The 15,538-nt window shown below is 48.7% G+C and overlaps 1 protein-coding gene across 6 annotated transcripts in view; it reads left to right on the top strand.

Annotated features, from left to right (window-relative positions):
• Tex2 (testis expressed 2) overlaps positions 1 to 15,538 on the top strand; it is a 109,029-nt gene that overhangs the window by 58,105 nt on the left and 35,386 nt on the right. For all 6 annotated transcript variants that reach the window (XR_015630658.1, XR_015630656.1, XR_015630657.1 and 3 more), the window contains 3 exon segments: positions 7,326 to 7,526; positions 9,216 to 9,555; positions 11,917 to 12,164. Coding sequence is in view for 3 of the 6 variants with exons in the window: in NM_001100554.1 (NP_001094024.1) it covers positions 7,326 to 7,526; positions 9,216 to 9,555; positions 11,917 to 12,164 (789 nt within the window). In the remaining 3 variants the exon portion in view is untranslated.

The raw sequence follows: 15,538 nt of genomic DNA, 5'->3' as shown, positions 1-15,538 counted from the left end.
TTTGCAAAAGGTTAATTGTAGCTTTTAATCTTTCCCAGGATTAAACTGGCCTCTTTATAGATCGTGGTTTGTACTTCCAGCCAAACGTGGCTTCAGAGTCCAGCAGAAAATTGAAGAGAAACCCCTGACCTCTTCTAAACGCTGTCCTAGACAGCTGACTGTAGGCCAGACAGCTGTCGCTGTGGCTGGTCATTGTTCCAGTGGCACGTGCGGTCTCCTTTTAAACAGTTCCAGGCTCAGAAAGAAGCAGGGCTTCTCAGTGTGAGGTCTCAGTGGTGAAGTGACAGCAGGAGGCCCTTGGAGAAGTGCGACACCAACACCACCTGTGTGTGGGCCCTTCATGCCCACTCCCATGCCTCTAACAAATGAAGTTGCAGAAATACCTCACTCTCTAAGTTCAGGGTTAAGAATGTTAGAACAGGGACAGTGGGGAAGGGGGCAGCATGGGGCACCGTGCTGCTCTGAGCACTGTGTATCTGACTGCTCAAGTCTAGAGATGTCACATGCAACCTAACCCAGGATGCCAATCAAGTACTGGGGAATTTGGGTCAGCTCATGGTAGGAAAAGGTGATTAGGTTTGTGTGTGGAAATTGTGGTTTTGCAAGGGAGCCCTGGTTTGAAGTATTGAGGTGCCTCAGAGGCAGACTCAGGAGTCAGGGTGAGTTGATTCTGGCCAGCATCTTGGTCTGAGCCCAGATTTGTGTGCCCCAGGTTCCTGTGTAATATGGCTCCAGTAGCAGTTCCTGTCACTCCAGGATTCTTATCTTCTTACTCTGTACTTTTATGCACTTTGACCTTGATTCCTCTCCTTGAAGACAGTGGGGGAGCCTCCCCCTTGCCCGTAATTGTTCAGCTTGTTCTTTTGTGGGTCTCTAGGAGTGCATCAGAATTTATGGGCTGGGGTGGAAGTTGGGGCAGGCTGTTTGGCTCATGAGTTCTAAGGATTTCGTTTAACCTTCATAGCTGTTTTCTGAATCAGGCTTCATTCATATGCTCGGTCAAGAGACATTGCTAGCACTGAGATGTGTAAAAGCAATCAAAACAGGTCCAGAACAGAGAAGGCGTCAGCTTTGCTTTGACCTGAAGGGTGGCAAGGCACTGCCCAGACTATCGGCCCATGTCATGGGGCCAGGACTGGAGGCCACACCTCAGTCAAATAGATCTGAGGCCAAGTCCCAGCGGTACCAGTCTCCATCCAGAGGCAGGCCGCTCACCCGGTTTTGAGCTTTGTTTCGAATGTGGTTGTAGGAAATTGGTGGAGGGAAGCCACATGCGCACATGAAGTTCCGGGACACGATGAGCGTAGATACCAGGTGCTGTTGTGAGCATCCATGGCTGCTCATTCTTACTGTCTGAGTCGTGCTCCCCGAGTTCCGTCAGCCTGGAGACTGTTGTGGTTTATACAGAGTATGAGTTGGAGGGAGGAAAGCAGGAAGCCAGGCCGAGCCCTTTTACAGGATGGACAAGTGGGGGCCTGAGGACTGAGCAGCACACACGGTGTAGCTGACAGGTATTGGAGACTGCGTAAGAACCTTATCTGCCAGATACTTGGGAAGTCTTGTTGACACTGTGGGAGACCAGTGCATTTTTATTTATTTATTTATTTATTTATTTTTATCGTGTGACCAGTGCATTTTATGAGCAGACTTACACAGGGTCTCCTGAAGCTAACAAGTGACTGTTCACAGTGTGCCATCTGAGTCTTGATCCTAGGTGGCCTGTGCTTGTTGTTAGGAAGCCATGGACCTTAGCCTCAACTAGATCTGTTGAGCAGAATTAAAGGACCGTGGCATTTCAGGAAGGAAAACGGAAAAAAAAAAAATCTGACATCTGGGCATCTGGGGAGGTGAGGGTGGGAGGGACACTGACCTGGGTCAGACTGGTCAGACGTTGGAGCCAGGTGGGTTTCTTACCTCTGCCCCTGGAGTGGTGAGGTTTTATAGTTTTGATCTATACTCCTTTCCTACGCATTCCTCTAAACCAGGTATTTGTGGAGGACACAGAGTGTGACTGTATCTGCCAGAGCTGTCAACAGAGGCTAACTGCTTCCTCCTCTCTGAACTTCAGTCCGCTGAGTGGAGCGTGAGCTGGGGAGGGGCCTGCCCCTCAGGCTCCTGGGCTGAACTCCTGCTCTGTAGCAAACCAGCTCAGGGAAGAAGCAGTATGGGGAAGGTTGGCTTTGCTCACCAGTTACAAGAATTGACCCAGGAAGAGAGCTGATTGTAGCTCAGGATAATGGCAGCATTCCTGACCTGTGCACAGACACTGTGCTGCGCCCAGCTCTCACACCTTTGGTGTTTTGTCTTATTTTTCAATCTGAAAAGAAGAAAAAAAAAGCCAAAAACTTGATAGACGTTTCTCCACAGGTGAGTGTGTATTTAAAGGGAGGAATAATTTAGAGAAGCCTCTACTCAGTGACTGCAGTGGGGTCGATTTTGAAACTACAGAGAACTGTTGTCACTAAGGTGAGCACAGCAGGGCGTGTAACTAACCTCAAAGCAGTGCAGATCTGTAACTGCTGGAGAGGTAGAGATGGGGCCATCTGGAGGCCAGAGTGGTAGACTTAATAACTCTCACAACACTAAGCGAAAGAAGAAACCTGTCACCCAAGTACATATCCTGGCATGTGAAACCTAACAGGAGTTTACATGCCTTTAGTCCCAGCACTCGGGAGGCAGAAACAGGAGTGCTATGAGTTCAAGACCAGCCAGGGCTACACAGAGAAACTTTGTTTCAACCCTTACTCTCAGAAAAAAAAAAAAGAGAAGAGAAAAATTACCTTCTCCCTGCTGAGTTGGGAGGAGGTGGAGACTCTTGTGTCCCAGACTAAGACTCACCTGTAACCCACTGTCATTGCTAGGGAAGGCATTGCTGCCGGAGCTGCAGCGGACATTAACTCTGCTTTAGAAGAGGCGGTGGAGGCCACTCTCATGCATGACGCCCAGCACATGGAATTCATGAGGCTGCTGTGCATGCATGGCCTTAAGCTCCAAGCCCCTCGTTGTGTCTGCATCCAGTCGTGACGAGCCTGCTTATCTCAGGGCGGTGGAGGCCCCTGTCTTGTGCTAGGCACCAAGTCAGCCTAATTCTGGTCAGTGCCAACAAGCAACTAGGGGAGTGGAGAGGGGAAACCCCAGCTCTACAATGGCTAAGGACTGTGGCAAGAAATCTCAGGCCAAAGATGTCATCAGACGTGCTTCAGGGTAAGAAATGAACAAAATTCTGGCTCATTAACAAAAGAGAAATGGGGGTTGGGGATTTAGCTCAGTGGTAGAGCGCTTACCTAGGAAGCGCAAGGCCTTGGGTTCGGTCCCCAGCTCCGAAAAAAAGAACCAAAAAAAAAAAAAAAAAAAAGAGAAACGGTACAGAGACTGTTCTCTGGCCATAATGTAATTAAGCCAGAAGCCAGTAACAGAAAGATATCTTAAAAATTCTCAAAAATTTTGAAAATAAAACATACTTCTAAATAGCTTGTGGAAGGGAAATTAGAAAATGTTTCCAATCGAAGGAGATAAGAGAAATCCAGCATGTGACAAATTTCATCAAATGTAGGATTTAGAAGGAAGTTTATGTTCAAACAGAGACGCTTTTGAGAAATGTTCAAATTACTGCCAGGGCTGAAAGAAAGATGTCACCACGGCCTGCAGACACCGAAGAGATGAGAGGGGCACAGGCTCCTGTAGTGCAGGCGAGGCCCAGACTGACGCTCTCCAGCCCAGAGAACAGCAAGGGGTGGCTGGCAGCCTGGCCCCTGGGACAGGGAAAGACCCTGTGTAAGAGGAAGGGCTGGGAGTGAGAGAGCAGGCAGCTAGCGTCTCCTGATAGTTACACGACCTTATAATCTGACCTGGCCTCACCTCTGGACACATGTGCACAGACCCGAAGATCACAGTGGAAGCCACATTATGGCTGGAGTTGAGAACTTAGTTGCAATATATTCTTCAAAACACCCTCTGGTTGAATAGAACAAATAAATTGTTAAGTAAGCAGTGGTGGTGCGGGTCTTTGATCCCAGCACCTGGAGCAGGGGCAGGGGGATCTCTGTGAATTCGAGGCCAGCCTTGTCAACAGAATGAGTTCCCAGTGAAACTCTGTCTAGAAAAATAAAAAAGGGGGGCAGGGGGAGAGAACAGATAAGGCAGGTCTGGTTGAGTGTGCCTGTAATCCCTGAACTAAGGAGCGGAGGCAAACCAGAAACTGATGCTCTTGGAAGTTGAGAACAACAAAAGTCCTCTGGGCAGAGCATGTGAGGCCTGGACATTCGGGCCTGGCCTCGGCCAGCAGCACCCGGCTTCTATCTTACGCTCCTAATACTGATGTTCGTGGAAGACTGTTCTTTGCAAGGGTTTACGGTAAAACATTTTAGCCAGAGATCAGACAGGGAAAGTCTTCTGGTTGTCCATCAGAGGCTACATCGACTGAACTGTCTCTCAGCATAGCACCCAGTGTCAGTTAAGAATGCTTGACGCTAGCTAGCACAACTCTCTCCACCCCGGGCGATGCTGACAGCTGATGCTCTGCCTGTCCTTCCGAGTCGGAGATTGCCTGGCCTCTCGGATGAGTCGTTGCCCCTCCATTTCCAGATGCTAGACCGTTGCCCTGTCCATGAGCACCGACCGTCCAGTCACTGGGTAGGTGCTCGCTGCTGTGGTCATAGCGCAGAGGAGGATGGAGTCCTCCCAGCTCATTAGAACGAGGCTCCTGAGTTGTGTGGCTCTGCAAATGGTTCCCAAGTCTCACCCCACACACAGAGGGACAGGTGTGTTTGGCGCCTTGTACTGGAGCTGCTTTTCTTGTGATGTCTCTCACTCGTATTCGAGTGGCTGATGGGATAAAGACCCCATTCTCCACTCTTCCCTGGGGACTTCTTCGTCAAGAATTTTACCCTTTTCCCTTTTTTAGTTCATAACTTTTTCTTAGGAGCTGGGGGAGAGCCAGGGCCTCCTACATAGTAGACAAGTGCTCCACTGCTGAGCTGACTCCAGCTCCTAGACTCTTAGAATCTTCGTGTCAGCTCCTGGGGCTGCAGAGACGGCTCAGTGCCTAAGAGCACTTGTTTTTGCAAAGGAACTGGTTTGGTTCCCAGTACTCACATAGGAATTCACAACCATTTTCCACGCCTCCTTTTGACCTCCCTGGGCACCAGACATGCAAGTGATTACACTCATACACACTAAAAAAAAAACAAAACCTTAAACTTGAAAAACAAAAAAGAAACCTTCGTCATCGGTCCTAGCCAATCCTAACATTTTCCTTAGCATGTAGATTTGGTGCACACTCTGACGATGGATGGACATGGATGGGCAATGAAGGAGGTGCTGAGGAGTCCTCATTCTCAGAGGCTCAGACCTTCACTGGGGAGAGACTCCAATATTTACCATAGAAATGGCATTACCTATTCTAAGTGTTTCAGGGACTTGCCCGCCTGTTACAAAGTGAGCCATTTAACATTCCCTATGGAGCTCTCAAGAGGTCTCAGTGACTCACCAAAGCTGAGAAAATGCTTTATGGCAGGCGAAGTGTTAAGGGATGATACTGACTGCATTAGTACACTGTTATATTAGTACAGTCTGTTTGCTGTTGTGTTGTTTTGTTAGCATTTATTAGCATATGTTAGCATATATTAGCATACAAAATGATGGGCTTCATTGTTTTCCTCTGTATGTATGATGGACTTTGATTATATTTGACACCTTTTGTGTTCTGTTGGTGTGTATCAGTATGTGTAAATGTTATTTTTGAGGCCCATGTGTAAGATTGGGCCTGGTGACAGGCCTGTAATTGCCACTACTCAAGAGGCCAAGGCTAGAAGCGTCAAAAGTTCAAGGTTAGCTCTTTGCAACATAGTAAGACCCTATCTCCAAAAGAGGGGGCCTTGGGGCCTAGGGAAGGGGCTTAGTGGTGAAGAGCAGTTGCCGTTCTCCAGGGGACCAGAGTTCAGTTCCCAGCACCAATACAGGCATCTCACAACTTCCTGTAACCCCAGATTAGGGATCTGATGCCCTTTTCTGGTCTCGTCAAGTAAACACACTTACACCGACACACTCACTACATAAACGTGAAAGGCTGGAGAAATGGCTTAGCAGTTAAGAACATTTATTGTTTTTAAGAGGACCCAGGTTTGGTTCCCAGCACTTAGGTGGTGGTGCACGCCATCCTTAACTCCAGCTCTAGGAGATTTGACTCTCTTCCCTGACCACCTTGGGCATCAAACATGCACAGACATATATACATAAATGAATGAATAGATGATAGGTAGGTAGACTGATAATAGATGACAGATACATACATATATATGCACGTGCATATATGAATGGATATATAGATGATAGATGATGGATGGATGGATGGATGGATGGATGGATGGATGGATGGATGGATGGATGATGGATGCAGGCAAAACACTCATACTCATAAAATAAGTCTTTAAAACTTCAAAACAAGCCACCGTATGAATATATTTGTCCGAGGATGAGTCAGTCCTTGGCTCACAGCTGTACTCACTTAAATTACTGTAATAACCAAGACATGGTGTCTGTTTGCTGCCTAATTGTTACTCGTCTGCTCTTCACTGTATGGTTTCCATGAAGTACATGTGACCATTTCATTGAAATAGACAGTAAGTTTTCTGCGTCTTGGATAGATGGTAACAGGAATTAATGTTACCTGTGAGATGTCAAAGATTGTTTGCAAAGTAGGCTGAAATCAGCAGAAGCCTGGCTAATTTAGAAAGCTAGACTGGTGTTGGTTGGAGGGTGCTTGCTGCTAAGCTGCTCAACTCGAGTCCCACATGGTAGGAGCCCTGCCTCCCCCTGCAGGCTGTCTCCTGGCCTCCACAGGCATGCTGCAGCATGTAATGAGCATTCAGCACATGTGTAATAAACAAACAAATACATCAACGGAACAGCACCAGGCCAGGAGCCAGGCATGGTGATACACACCAGTAACCACAGCACTTAGGCTGTGGCGGTAGGAAGAGCTCAAGTTCTAGGCTAGCCTAGACTCCATAAGAAACCTTCTAACAACCAACCAGAAAAGGGCAGACTGGCTCAGTGCTCGTTCCCATGGGAGATCTGGTGGAGAGCCTTGCTCTGTTGAATGCATAAGACTTTTAAATTCTCCTTTTGCTTGTCAACTTTAAGCAAAGAATCATATATTTAGGATAGTGGACATTACCATTCTGACTCCCCAAATTTAGGTTATCAAAACCATACCAAATTCCCCAGCACTCAGCACAGGGAGGCTGGCACTTTACATTGTGACCTTCAGTCCTGAGATCCAGAATTCTCATCATTCTCTCACTAACAGAAGTTTTCTCCACCAGGGATGGATGAATGAGATTTACAGCTATGATCCAGAAACCTACCATGCGACTTTGACACACTCAGTCTTTGTCCGGCTTGAGGGTGGAACCTTAAGACTTTCAAAGCCCAACAAAAACATATCCAGGAGGGCGAGCTACAATGAGACAAAGCCAGAGGTCACCTACATCAGCCAGAAAATCTATGACCTCTCAGACAGCAAGGTGAGTCTGGGTGATTTTGGAAGCAGAGCCCGAATGGATGAGAAGCATTTGGAGTCTCTGTTGCTATGCTGCGTCCACCCCACGATGTTGTCTAAGGAGCAGTATACAATAGGACAGCATCTCAAAGAAACGGAATCACTGGGCATCTTCTGAAGTACAGGTTGTGGTGCAGCAACTTGGAGTGGGGCCCGAGAGCCTGGATTTCCCTGTGTAATCCTGACTGTTCTGGAACTCACTCTGAAGACCAGGCTGGCCTCAACTTCACAGAGGTCTGCCTGCCTTCGCCTCCTAGTTCATGAGACCAAAGGTGTGAGCTACCACCGCCTGGCCAAGCCTGGACTGCTTGGAGTTTCCATGGTGGAGCTCATGCTGCAGCTCCAAGGACCACACTCTAGGAGCAAGGGTTCTCTGTACTCAGAATTGACTTTAGAAGCTGGTTATGAAGCTAGGGATGCAACTCAGTTGAGAGAATGCTTGTACATTCACAAAGCCAGCACCAATGCCGGGTGTGGTGGCATCTGTGATCTCAGGAGGCCAAAGCAGGAGGAGCACCTGGCTTCAAGGCCAGCCTGGGCTCCATAGCTTGAAGCCATACACTCCATACATTCCCCCTCCCCACCCCAAGAAAGAAGGAAGGAAGGAAAGAAAGAAAACTGGATTTTCAGTCTAAATGCTATGTGTGTGTTGCCAGGTATTGATAAAGCTCTGTAAAGTATAAAAAGTGTCCACATTTTGATAAAGCATCATTTATATTTTCATGTAAATATAAGTTGTTATTTCACACAGACATGGTGTCTTAGGGTTTACTACTGTGAGCAGGCACCATGACCACAGCAACTCTTTTTTTTTTTTTTTTTCCGGAGCTGGGGACCGAACCCAGGGCCTTGCTCTTGCTAGGCAAGCGCTCTACCACTGAGCTAAATCCCCAACTGACCACAGCAACTCTTATAAGGACAACATTTAATTGGGGCTGGCTTACAGGTCAGAGGTTCAGTCTACTATCACCAAGGTGAGAGCATGGCAGCATCCAGGCAGGCATGGTACAGGAGGAGCTGAGAGTTCTACGTCTCCATCCGAAGGCTGCTAGCAGAATCCTGGCTTCCAGGTGGCTAGGATGGGGGTCTTAAAGCCCACGCCCACAGTGACGCACCTACTCCAACAAGGCTACACCTCCAAATAGCGCTACTCCCTGGGCCGAGCATATCTCTGTTCTTATAGCTCTCATGAGTGGTCTTTAAATCCCTTTGCAGTGATGGGAGTAGGGAAAATAGTTGCTATATAGATTCATACCTGAGTTGATTTCCCGCGCTGACCTGCACTTTCTGTCTAGACTGAGATGCTTTTTCTCCAGCTTAAGCTTCACCTAGCGTCACTAACTCAGTCGTTATCCAAGCCTGTTTGATGATAACCACGTAAACGTTAATACTCTGTTACTGCTCCCTGAGAAGGAAAGATATTCAAGGCACTCGCATAGTTCTTAAATATGCACACAGGAATTTTGAGGGATAACAAGTCATTTCTAAAATGTATTCCCTGTTCTCTAGTTAGATTATAGACAGATGGTTAGAGTTATTTAACTTCCATCATTTTAGTCAAAGACCCCAAAAGGCTGACCTTTCTGGTATGTGGTATCGATGCATAAGGAAGACACTCGTTAGTATGTAAATCACCATTTGCCTTTCTCCGTAGATTTATCTTGTACCTAAAAGCTTGGCTCGAAAGCGAATCTGGAATAAAAAGTACCCCATTTGTATCGAGCTCGGTCGGCAAGATGACTTTATGTCTAAGGCGCAGACCGATAAGGAAGCTGGTGAGGAGAAGCTGCCTCCTGAGAGAGAGCTGGCGAGTGAGGACCTTAAGAAGCCACCCCAGCCTCAAGAGGGGACAAAGTCTAGCCAGCGAGACCCGATCCTGTATCTGTTTGGGAGAACTGGCCGAGAAAAAGAGGAGTGGTTCAGGAGGTTTACCCTGGCATCTAAGCTGAAGTCAGACCTCAAGAAGTCGTCTGGGGTTTCTGGAAGTAAATCAGGTAATAGCATTTGTGCTAAGTGTGTACCTGTTTAAAGGGCTTGTGGGAGGATTTAGAGAGAGTGGCAGGCAGGCAGGCAGACAGGAAGCCTGCCTTTAGGTCATTACTCTCTGCAACCTCAAATGTGTATGCCTTTTACAGCAACCACCTCTGTTCTAAGTCACTTTCCAGTGATGGTCCATTTGCAGGTATCTGTGGTGAGCCTGGGGTGATGGCCTGGGACTTTCTTTACTTTGCGGCGGGCGCTCTCATAAAAGCAGCTCCAGGAGGCCATAGTTTGAAGATAGTGGGTAGAGCAGAGGGGGTAGCACACACCTGTAATCTCAGGACAGTGGCAGTGGCAGTGGCAGGCGGTGTCTGTGAAGTCAGCCTGGTGTGCATAGTGAGTTCTGGACCGGGCAGGGCTGCATAGTAAGGCTCCGCTGCCTGAGTGCTGGCTCTAAAGGCATTCGCTACCATGCCCAGCACTTACGGCACAACAGAGTCAGTGGTAGGAGCTGGGACTGTGGGAGGCCTTGGTACCTTCTTCACACTGAAATCAAGCAAGCCTCCTCCTTCACACGCCTAGCAATACCTCGGTTAGCCAGCCGGAGCTAACCTTAAAACACTGTGAGTGGAGATGGAACTCAGACACCGGGAAGACTGTGCTCTATTTCTAAGTGTCCTGAACAGCAAGTGCCCAGCTGGCTTGTCTTCAGCTGTGAAGGGGACACTGGTGATGAATCTCCAGGACCAGGCACCTCTGCAAACAACACATGAGGGAAGTCTTGTTGATTGACTCAGGCCTGTCCTCTCTCTCTCTCAGGGATGCTGTCGCTTAGAGACATAACACAGGTTTCTCTGGCAACTTGCCATGCAGGTTCTGGCTCAGGAGGCCCAACTAAGGGTGGAGATTCCAAATCTCTAGACCTCCAGCGCTCAGTTTCTGTCCATAGTCAGAAGTGGCTGCAGGATGAGCAGAACCTGGTGAGAGCAGGGAAGCCATGAGTGCCCTGGCACAGTTCCAGCCTGATGTTACCAAGAGCTGGCTGTGAGTCCTACAGAGTGGTGACAGTTCCTGAGCTCTGTCTCACCCCAAGCAAAGAAGCTGCCCCACGGGCAGGGAACAGCCGCCAGGCCACAGTCATGCTCTTACCCCTGACCTTGAATGGGGGAGGGGTGCTCTTAGCTGTAGCTTTCTTTCTTTTTTTTTTTTTTAAGCCCCCCCTTAGCTGTAGCTTTCTAAATTGTTCATTTATTAACTAAACTCAGGAGTTTATTTGGATTGCACTACATTTTCTACTAAAGGTCTTTTATTAAAAAAATGGAAGGGGGTGGTTATACATTGTCCTGACATTTAAAAATAATGTTAAACCTTGAAGTGGTTTGAGAATGATGAAGGATTATAAGAAGTTTGAATTCTAGGTAAAACCTCAGGCAGTCGGGCCTGGAACAACCCAGCTAACCCAATAAGTTAAAGCAGCTTTTCCAAATGTTTGTGCGATCAGGACAGAGCTGCAGCCCAGATGCTGGGGCCAGGCAACGCCAGTGGTCTGGGTGGACTTCGACCTCTGTTCTTACCTTGTCTCACAGTAAACCTGAGTGTCAGTTAACTTCCATTCTTAAAACTCTGTTGCAACGGGATAAACTGAATCTGTGTCACACTTCAGTCACTTGACGGTCAGGCTCCCCACTTTCCTTCCACCCACGCTTCCTGTCCCTCTGTGCGTCTTCCTCTTGCTTCTTGATATTCTTCTCTCTCTCTCTCTCTCTGGATTGTTCTTCTGCCAGGGCAAAGAAAATGGCAACTCTTTCCCCAACAGATAGCACAGGGATGGGATGTCAGTGCCAGGTCAACAGCTCTTGGCAGTGCTTGATACAGGTGACTGGGACCTCCATCCCCTGTGTCTTACTTCAAGGGCAAGGGTTCAGCTTGTTCCCCTGGTCGGCGTGGAACAGGTCCATAGAAGGTGCTTGAGGACTGCTCCGATGAATGAAAGATGACGTCTTTGCAGTGCTCTGAGCTGTGGATGAACAATTCATTATCTTCCCGCCCACCCTTCCTTTACCTTGTGAGCGTTCACGGCTCCTCCCTGACTGGAGGGTACATTGGTGCTGTGTTTTGTGATTTATGTTTTCCTAAAAGATCACTGGGAACAAGGAAAAAGTAGTCACCTGACATACGGCACTACCCCATTCCAGAATAATCTCAGAGAAGACTAAAAACTATTTTACGTTAGAGCAGAAGGTATTTTCCGGAGTAGTGTTTTCAGTCACTTGTTAGCATTTAGGCTGCTTTTCCATTTAACCCACGGGCATTTTCGTTTATTCCTGCTTCTTTTTTTTATCATTTGTATTAATAGATCTCATTTCTTACCCCAGGGCTTTTGCCCGCCCACAGCAGACACAGCAGTCCCTCGGGGCACCTGAGCCACAGCCGCAGCAGCAGCAAAGGCAGCATGGAGGAGATGATGCCCCAGCCGAAGCAGAAGGAGCTGCTGGGCGGCGTGCGGCAGAAGATGCTTCTTGACTACAGTGTGTACATGGGCAGGTGTGTGCCCCAGGACGGCCAGAGCCCCCACAGGAGCCCTGTGCAAAGTGCAGAGAGCAGCCCCACGGCTGGGAAGAAGGTAAAACTGTGGGCCCGGGGCCTTCCTGCTCTCCTTAACCTCCCCTCGTGTGTGAGGGGAGTGCCAGGCCCTCCCTGCTTCAGGACTTGAAGACATGGTGGTGAGCTAGGCACAGAAAGGCATGTGTTCTCTCGGAACTCAAGCTCAGGGGGATGGCACAAAGCTCACATTGGGTGACAGGAAAAGTTGAAGCTGGGTTAAAGCAATTGAGGAAAGTTCCTACTGTGTGTTACCTGGCTTTCTTTAAGGAGCTGCAGTGATACGGGTAGGAGAACATTCCAGAAGGGCGGGCCCTACTGTCTACTAAGGTTCCACAGCAGGAATACAGTTGGGATACTCAAAGGTGGGCACAAGCAAGGGCGAGAAAGGGAGGCAGCAGATGTGGTGGCTCAGGGGGGCCCCTTCAGACGTGTTCTGAGGGAGGGGGGAGGTCCTACAAGGGTTTGGACAAGGAGAGCCATTGTTAGAAGGCTAAAGCGTGAGTGAGTCTGCAGAAAGGCTGCAGGAAGGAAGGAGTAGGCGGGAAGCCGTGGCTGGCGGGCTGAGATTCCTGTGATAGTGGGTAGCCAGGAGAGGAACTGACTTTGCTGATGGACAGATGTGGGTGTGAGAGAGGGAAGCAGGACGTTGCCTTGTTGCTTGCACCTGAGCAGCGGGCTGTAGGTAGGAAGGTCCCAGTCACTGGCCGAACACCTCAGCAGTCCTTGACTTTGGCAGTGCTCTTGAAGATTTGTCATGAGATCCAGTCCAGGGGCAGACGGCCTCTAGTACAGGTCTCCACTGTGCCCCATCTTGTTGAGGCATAGCCTCTGCCTACAGAGCACCCAGCCTCTTCTCATGGAGAGTCAGTGTGACCTCTGGCTGGAGCTGGAGCTATGCCTCTAAGGAGGAACATGTGTTATCTTCCTCTCGTGCCTTTGGCTGCCCTGTGCTTTACTTGCTCTGTTGATTGTCCTCTGTGTGGAGGTAACCACCCATGTGACCCATGTGACCTTGTTAGCTTGACAACCGACCGCGTGCCTCTAGGCTAGGCCAGGTGATGGCAGCTCTGTAACAACTGCCCAGTTTGCCTGTATCTTCTCCTCCCTCCCCACATGCCCTGTATCCCAGGACAGCAGTTATCTGCTTCTCATCAGACCCAAGAAGGTCAGGGGGAGAGTGGTGTACTACACAGAGAGCTTGGTAAAAATCTTTCTGAATGGCTTCCTCACATTCAAAAAGCAAATGAAAGCTGAGCGTGGTGGCACACTGTTGTAATCCTAACACTCAAGAGGCTGAGGCAGGAGGATTGCCATCCTGGGCTATACAGGGAGATCCTGTCTTTAAAAGAACAAAAAACAGCCTGGGGGTGGTGGTGCATGCTTTCAATCCCAGGATTCAGGAGGCAGAGGCAGGAAGATCTCTGAGTTCATGGTCATCCTGGTCTACAGAGCTAGTTCCAAGACAGCCAAACAAACACCAAAACTGTGGTGCCTGGAGGTTAATTTAATAACTGCCATGCTCCAGGGAACCAGAGAGCTGGACTTGCATAGGAGGCCTGTGTACATTGACTTTGACTGGCATTTGAACAAAGTGCATGAGTTCAGGACTCCTCAAATCTGCTTGGCCTGCCTGAAGCCATTTTCTGGCTATCCAGTGGTTTGGTAGTGGGGTGTTAGTCATCCATCACTGTGAAACAGACAGCCTCTGAGGTGGTTGCTTCAAACAATAGTTACTTTATTTTCATCACAAATTTGTAATTTCATCAGGGGTAGCCGGTGAGGACTTCTGGTTGCTCTGTACAGGGTCCCTTGGGGAGGCTGCACTGGAGGCTGGAGGATGATCCACTGGTGTGGTGGTTTGAATAGGCGTGGCCCTCACAGTTTTATGTGTTTGAGTGCTTGGCCCGTGGGGAGTGGCACTGTTGGAGGAGTGGCCTTGGAGGAAGTGTGTCGCTGTGGAGGCGGGCTTTGATGTCTCATATCCTCAGGCGATGCCCACTGTGGCTCACAGTCTCCTGCTGCCTGGGGATCAAGATGTACAACTCTGAGCTGCTGCCCTCACCCACCTCCAGACCGGCAAGTGCCCTGAGCCTCTGATCCACTGTCTGTGAGCCTCATTGCCTCTTGTGCTTTACTCAGAGTTTAGCGTACTGTGCCTGTTCTTTGAGCATTGCTGGTCCATTCACAAACACTTTATGGGAATCACTCCATGTTCATTCATAGAATTCACTCCCATCTCTTTAAACAGATGCAAAGATGTCGATATGTGGATGTCCTATAGTTTAAGGTTTTCCAATATTTTTCAGTTTCTGGAGGTGCCAGGATGAATCACGTGTGAGCGTGCTTTCGTGTTCTTGTGGTGTCTTCCCTACTGAAGTCTTGGAAGCAGGGTCACTAGGTCAGAAGGTGAACGCACATGCACTTGGATTAGAGAGACCATCACGCTTCACTGTGTCCCCTGTGTCAGCAGGAGACAACCTGCAGGCTGGCTGCACATGTTCTCCAGATTTGAGGCCAGGAACTTATGGGTTCTGTGCGCACTGGAGTTGGCTGCTGAGAGAGAGGAAGCCTGACAGGGCAGCAGTGTGCCCGTCCTGCAGGCGTGAAGCTGTGGCACTGTGGCACTCTGTGTGGGTACTTCACTTCCTTTTCATGGGAGGAGCGGGGGAATGTGAGACGCTGCAGGCTGCTCCGGGGTGGAGCCCTGATGTCACTGTCACTTGGGGTTGTGGATTCTATTTTTGACCTAGTATCTGTGAACTGGATTACAGGACATTGCCACCTGTGTTTCAGGACGTAAGAATTATATGAAAAAACAATTAGAATGTCTGGCAGAGGTTCCCAAGGCTGCCTTTCTCCTCTTCAAACTGGAAACTGGAAATGAAAAAAAAATGCTTATTACAAGTAAAAAAATTATGAAGCAATATGTTCAATTTAAAAATAAAAATTTAAAGGACACAGGAATGCCAAGAAATACCAGGAAGGAAAAGAGCACTCTTCATTTAGAAACTTTTTTACATGTATTTGGCATGTGTCTACATGAGTATGCACACATGTGTGCTTGCCCCTGTGCCATGCCGTAGAAGTAGGGAGATGACTTCCAGGAGGCAGTTCTCTTTTCGCACTATGTGGGTCCGGGGGATTAAGCTTAGGTCACAGTGGAGCACAGTGGCACACAGCTTTAATCCCAGCACTTGGGAGCCAGAGGCATGTGACTCTCTGTTGGTTCGAGGCTAGTCTGGTCTACATAGTGTGCTCCAAGACAGCCAGGGCCGCAAACAAGCAAACATTCATCAGGCTTGGCAGCACAGCAAACCCCTTCACCCACTGAGTCATCTCTCTGGCCTGAGAATAGTTTTTTAATAAATGATGTGGGAACAACTGGCTATCCGT

The sequence above is a fragment of the Rattus norvegicus genome, chromosome 10 (assembly GCF_021556685.1).
Source record: "Rattus norvegicus strain SHRSP/BbbUtx chromosome 10, alternate assembly SHRSP_T2T, whole genome shotgun sequence".
NCBI classification, from domain to species: Eukaryota; Metazoa; Chordata; class Mammalia; order Rodentia; family Muridae; genus Rattus; species Rattus norvegicus.
This window is presented reverse-complemented; position numbering and strand designations above follow the sequence as displayed.